Source organism: Oryzias melastigma, linkage group LG18 (genome assembly GCF_002922805.2).
Source record: "Oryzias melastigma strain HK-1 linkage group LG18, ASM292280v2, whole genome shotgun sequence".
NCBI classification, from domain to species: Eukaryota; Metazoa; Chordata; class Actinopteri; order Beloniformes; family Adrianichthyidae; genus Oryzias; species Oryzias melastigma.
The window spans coordinates 20,341,139-20,348,013 of record NC_050529.1 but is presented as its reverse complement, the minus strand read 5'-3'; the positions used below and the strand labels follow the sequence as shown (position 1 = coordinate 20,348,013).

Below are 6,875 nucleotides of genomic sequence, written 5' to 3'. Positions count from 1 at the left end.
TCCTGTTATTCAACCATCAAACATTTCTATTCATTTTTATCCTTCATATTTAGTAAAGTTTGAATAACATTTAATAATGCATTTAAAAAAAAAAACATTTTTTCTATCTACCATCATTTGAATGCCTTTTATCTTTTATTTTCTCTAGATGACTAAAGTAAAAAAAATCCAAAATATACATTTATTTCCTTATGTTATCTTATGTCTATTGTAATTTAAATATTTGTCAGAATTACAGAATATTTTAAGCTTATTTAGATTTGAATATAACATAATAGAATAGAAAAGAATAGAATTTCCTGAAAATGATAGTCACATATTCAGAAAGAAAAACTAAACAACACAATGTCATTACCACCATACAGCATAAATCAGGGGGGTACAAACTATGCCTCTGCAGCACATTAAACTATTTCATCTGGGCCGCCAGATTAAAATAAATAATATTCATGATCTTAATAATGGTCTTATTTTTCTTGTGTTTCTGGTGTCTCCCCATAGATGGTGCACTACAGTACTGAGCTTTGCTTATGTGCAGAAAAGGATTCTGCGGTCACTTTGTTGTTTTTTTCTGACGTTCATGTGAGTTTTTCAATAGAACAATGATTCCAACACCACCGGAATGCAGCATTTCTTTTAATTTTTCTTTGAGGGACATCAACTCATTGGAGCAATTGGCACCAAAAATATTTTTGATCAAAATTAAACCATGTTTTGGTCCAAATTTCATATTATTTTGTCCTTTTATGATGTTGATTTAAAATCACTCCTTGTATCTGCTTCTGGTCCGGCCCTTTTGACAAATTTTAGAACCTGTTGTGGCCAAGAAGTCAAAAAGTTCGCTCACCCCTGCCATAAATGCTAAAAAACAAACTAATATTTGTCAAAGGCTAATTATATTTCATTGAAAGTGAAAGGGGAGAAAAATGAAAGTGAAAATATTTTAACAATATTAAACTTTTTAAAGTTCTCATAATTATTGATATTGCAATAGTTGTATTTTTAAATAGATTGATTCATAAAATAAGCAAAGTTATATTTTTTCATGTTGCCTATATTTATGGTTATAAAATAAAGATTTACTTTCACTTTCACTGCATTGATTGTATGGGAGGGGTGCGGTGAAATAACATGTTAACATCCTGTTATTCAACCATCAAATGTTTTCCTTTTTATTCAGTGAACTCAGACTTGGCCTCGGAATTACATTTAATAATACATTTTAAGACATACATATTTTCATTCTTACAGTTATTTTGCTATCTACTGTCATTTATATGTCTTTTATATTTTTAGTATATTCTCTGACTGAAGTACATGAAAAACAAATCAAAAGTACTTAGCTTTATTCCTTTTTTAACTGTAGTTTAAATATTTGTCAAAACTGCTGAATATTTTAACCTTATTTAGAATTGAGTATAACATAATATAACATTCATATTATTTTGTCCTTTTTTGAGGTTGACTACCAAATCACTCCTTATATCTGCTTCTGGTCCGGCCCTCTTGACAAATTTTAGAACCTTTTGTGGCCCACAGGTCAAAAAGTTTGCCCACCCCTGCCATAAATGCTAAAAAAAACAACCCAAAAAACCAGTAAAATTACTTTAAATAATATAAAGCAAATTCACATACTAGTCCACTTGTTGAACATTTCCCATCTCAGTAACTGTCTTGTTTGTGCATTTATGTTTGATGATTGTGGTGATGGTTGTGGGATTTAAGTAAATAAATTAAGAAAAAATAACACAAAAATGTACATTTTCATTGTGAGATGGACAGATTTCTATCATATTTTTTGTTTAAAAAAACAGCCTTTGTGTGTTAGATACTTAGATACTGGTAAGTGACATACACCTCTAGCGCTTTACTTTCTTAGAAGATTCAAAGTGCTTTACCGTCATGGTGGCTTCACTGGTGAACTCTGGTACTAACCTATGACAACCAGGAACAATGTGGGGTTCAAGGTCTTTATTAAGGACACACAGAATAGGAACTTAAGCCACAATCTTCCAATCAGAAGTTCCTCGCTCTTTGCCGGTTTACCACGGCTTACCGAGATCAGCTTCTTTCTCTGATGTGTTGCAGTTGCAGAACATACATCTGTCCCTTGATGCTGAAAGGCAGATGACTTCCTGTCTGTGGTCACTCAGGCAGTTTGAGGAGAATCACACATGACAGCCATCAAAGCAAAGTTTCCTCTTCAGAGATTTACTGACGTTCCTTCTTCAGAAATGTCTTCTAATTTTCTGGGTTTTAATGATCATCAAAACTAAGATTAAAAAAAGACAACTGTGTGTTTTTAGTGATGAATAAATGTAAGCACATAAGCTACAGATTTAACTCTCAATGTTTCATTTAAAATGATAAATATCTGGTCTGGACTGAAATGACTAATGGAAGTGAGGATATTAGACTTCATTTAACAGCTTTATGTGTTCCTCAGCTCAGCAGAGAGTCCTGCAAAAATCCGAGCATGTGCTGGAGATCGCAGGTCAGCCGCTGGTTCTTAAAGTCCGGAGCAACTTTGAACCACAAAGCCCCTCTGACCCCTCCCCCCTGACACCAGACCAATCAAAGAAGCCGGACCCAGCAACATTCTCACAGGTGGGTGTGGCCTCACATCCATCTATAACCCTAAAAAATGAGAACTGACCAGAAGTTACAAACAAAGCTACATTTTAGCAGCTTTCATCTCTGACATGTATTTTTGTTGATTATTGACTTTAAATTCTGCATTATTATTCTTAGTTGATGGTCAAAAATCTGAACCGTTTATAGAGAAACTTTCATAATTCTGTCAGATTGAAACTTACTGTCAGGCAGGATGTTGCTTGTTTTGTCTAACACCATGGAAACAAAGGTTTGCAGGTGTTACCCTTTCTGGTTTCTGAAAACATTTCAACTTACCAGCAGACTGCTAATTATCGTGACTTTTCTCTCAGCAATTTTTGTTTAAAAGAATGAATAAACAAATCAAATATCTATAAGATTTCATGTTAGACTTTGGTAATTTTTTACATTAGAAAAAATAGAAAAAGAGCAATTTGAAAAAAGCTGACGACAAAATAAAAAAAAAATTGTAGCATTAAAGGAGAAAAAAAAGGAACACTGACACTTTTTATGGACAGATAATAGTAACACAATAATTAACACAAAAAAGTCCAAATAAATTACTCATCTCAATCTGAAAATTTTAATTGAAACTAGTTAGAACATTCCGGCCTGAAAAAGCAAAGAATGTTACTTTAAGAAATGATAGACCCACTGTTCTCACACGAGGAAATATCTTGTACAAACTCACACTTCAGGTATTCTGGTTGTTATGTCCTAATTATCTCAAACAGTGAAAAGAAATACAAAAAGCACACCAGGCAAAATTGGATCTCAGGAGGATAAGAAAACTTTAATGACCCAGTATTTTAGCAGCACTAAAACACACAAATTTTGGAGACTTGAAAAGAATCTTAAATCAGATTTGTCCATAAATACGATTTTGTGTGTATGTGCAACAGGCCTACTTTTTAGGATTTGTATCTATAGTTAGTGCTAGGATGCTGTAATTTAAAGTTGTGCGTGTCTAAATTATTAAAACACCGTGTATTTTTTTGTATTTTGTAATTTTTGGACACGTAAATACACAATTACACGTACACAAGGTTACGCACACATTGTGTTGTATGAGTCAATAATCAAGAATTGCTCACACACAATTCGGACGAGACTATATTCTATCCATACTTTTTCACTCCTTGATACCTCAATTTATTTCCAGCTATAACAAAAAATCACATGTTTCTACTTTCTTGTAAATGCTAAATTAAAATAAATTGAGAGCAAACGTGATTAAATGCATGTGTGCATCAATAGGCATCAAGGGGTTAACAAAATTCAAGATGAAACTACTTTTTTATAGCACTTCATAAAACAATACAAAAATATTAAAGTTTTAGTCGTATATTTTATGTTTTATCACCTTTGATGTTTTATCACCTTTAGCAACATTCCTTTAGCAACAGTTGTTTATGCTTTTATGTTTTTCAGCGGCAACAGTCCAGTTCTGCTTCAGGCCCATCGGCAAGTGATGAAAAGTATGAACTTCAGCGTGATCCGCTTCTCCTCCGTTTCCTGACTGAGTGCCCAAAGATGAAGGACGAAGTGGAGCAGCTCCTCGCCTCATTATCTTGCTCTGCTCAGCTTCAGAAAGAGGAGGGAATGGTTCTAGTGAGGCATTTGGTTCAGCCCGGCACTGCAGGTCAACTTAGTGACTGGAAATCTGAGGTGGATAAGATCTTTGAAGGTTATCTGTGCCACTATGAGACTGACCCTTACAAAATGAAAGCTTTGCTGAAGTCCATCAGGTCTGAGGAGGCTGCAGATGAGGTGAGGGTGTACAGCCTGGTTGGAGCAGTTGTTTTGGTTGGGAAGTGTGCTGAGGTAAACCGCAGGTTAGCGGATCTGGACATCTCACAGGGTAAACGTCAAGGGTCCCTCTCGAGTGAGGCTCAAACCATCGTCCGCCGCCTGGGCGAGGCTAAAGTGCGCCTCCTCCTGAAGGACATCAAGGGTGGTGTAGGTAAAGACTTCCCAGAAGTAAAGGTCACTCCAGGAGAGGCAGGGCAGCTTAGGCTTTCAGGTTCTGTGGAGGAGATTCTGAAAGTTGATCAGATGATCTCTGATAAGGAGGATCTGGTGTTGGAGAGGGTTGTTAGCAACAAGAGCCCACAATTTTTGAACTATCTGAGGGAAAATTATGGGGCCCCAGGTGTTCTTGGTGACTCTGTAGGACTTGATGAAGGGGTTGAAGTGGAAATACGAGACACAGAGCTGCACTTCTTCTCCCTCAGTGCTGATAAACTGGAAGAGTCAGCAGATAAGATAGAAAAACATTTCAGTGATATCAAAGTTGACATCCCTGATTGCTCCTTCATTCCACCTGAGCTCTGGGAGAAACTTGTTTCCAAGGCAAATGAGATGAACGCCATAGAGCTCAGAGTGAAGTTTGTGGTCAGCTCAGACACCACAGTGAGTTTGTTTGGTCGTGCTGAAGAAGTTGAGCAGTTAAAAGAAGTGATCAGTCAGTTTGTTTTGGACCAGGTGAGCATCAGGGGGAAAATCACTCTTCCCTTCCCCGAGTTACTGCAGGACCTGCCAGACCTGCTGCAACTACACAACATAGACTTAGCAGGAGTCACCTTCCATCCTGTCTCATCGTCAGCTAAGCCCACAGTAGAACTTGAAGGTCCGTCCAGCAAAGTCAATGAGGTCAAGAGCAGGGTGAACTCTTTTCTGTACTCTCTGGTTCAGAACAAAGTCATCATCAAGCTTCCTGGGGCAGTGCGATACTTTGAATCTATCTCTGGAAAGCAGAGCATGTCACAGGTCGCTCGTTCTCACAAGAGTCTCATTCATCTTGAAGAACGACTTCACTCCCACAGACAGGATTTAGGAGTTGCCAGATACAGGCTTCAGGATGACCTGGAGGTTCTGGTGTGTGAGGGGGACATAACGAAACAGTATGCTGATGCCTTGGTGAATGCTGCCAACAAATATTTGGACCATGGTGGAGGTGTTGCAGCTGCACTCAGCAAAGCCGGCGGGCCTCAGGTTCAGAAGGAGTGCAAAGATATCATTAAAACTAAAGGCAAACTTACTGTTGGTGAGGTGGTGGTGACCACAGGAGGAAACCTAAAATGCAAGAAGCTGCTGCATGCTGTTGGACCAAAGGCTGAAAAAGATGGAAGCAAAGAAAGACTCTTACTAGAACATACTGTCAAAAATGTTCTAGATTTAGCAGAAAGTATGAACCTCGGCTCCATCGCCATGCCGTGCATCAGCTCAGGGCGGTTTGGTGTCCCTATTGCAGTGTGCTCTGAAGCTATTGTTAATGCTGTTAGGGAGTTCGGAAGTCAGGATGGACGGAGTCTGAGAAAGATCATTCTGATAGATGTCAAAGGGGACGTGGTGAAGGCCATGCAGTCGGCATGTGACAGGCTCCTCAGAGGAGCTGGAGAAAGTAGAGAAACTGGACTGGGTGCTGCAGGAGGTGATGTCGGATCTGCTGTCCATGTCGAGATCGTTCAGGGAAACATCGAGACCCAACAGGTGAGAAACTCACCGGAAAAGTTGAATGAAGGTGCAATATTGTGGTTTGGTTAGTAATTGTTGCTTAACATGTGTCAACTAGGAGTTCATTCAGACTAGAAACCTCTATTAGTGCAGACCAAGTCCACGTAATTTGGTTTATAAACAAAACCACATGACTGAAGAGCTCTTCTGTCATTGCCCAGTAGCTATGAGGGCAGAGCATATCAACGAGACAGAATGGAAGTAGTAGGTTTTGCAATCCTTGTCGGATAGTTTATTTATTCTAACTTTATATTTCACTGACCGATTTTGTACATATGTATCAACATCAGGCACAACACTTTTACTGTTACTTTGGTATGTCAGAGGCATGCTCTAAGACAGTTACTGAGGAAGTGCCTAAGAAGGTATGCTGGTAAGTTTTTATGACATATAGACTGTCAGGATAAAAACGTGAGAGAATCAATGTGTATAGCGTTAAAAGTTGTTTTGATGAGCCTGCATTCATTCAACCATATTTCAATGAAATGCTGTTCCATTGTTGCTCCGTTGATATTTCATAATACCCAGCTATGGTGGGCATTTTGGTCCAGATGTCAGTCCAATTGGAAATAAACCGTCCCGAACAAAACAAAACTCTGCAAACACAATCCAAATACAAACTTGTCCAAAACCAACAAAGACTTTTATTCGCAATAATGTTAAGAAAGACAAAAGAGTCTCAGCTTTGAGGATGAAATTTGGTTTCTTAATGATCTGTTCTGTTTTAGAGAAGATTCTGCACAGGC

The 6,875-nt window shown here is 38.0% G+C and overlaps 1 protein-coding gene across 1 annotated transcript in view; it reads left to right on the top strand.

Moving 5' to 3' along the window:
- Positions 1-6,875, top strand: part of LOC112156511 (protein mono-ADP-ribosyltransferase PARP14) — a 17,999-nt gene that overhangs the window by 645 nt on the left and 10,479 nt on the right. The window contains exons 2-3 of the mRNA XM_024288826.2: positions 2,447-2,607; positions 4,045-6,105. Coding sequence (XP_024144594.1) covers positions 2,447-2,607; positions 4,045-6,105 — 2,222 coding nt within the window. The remainder of the gene's footprint in view (positions 1-2,446; positions 2,608-4,044; positions 6,106-6,875) is intronic.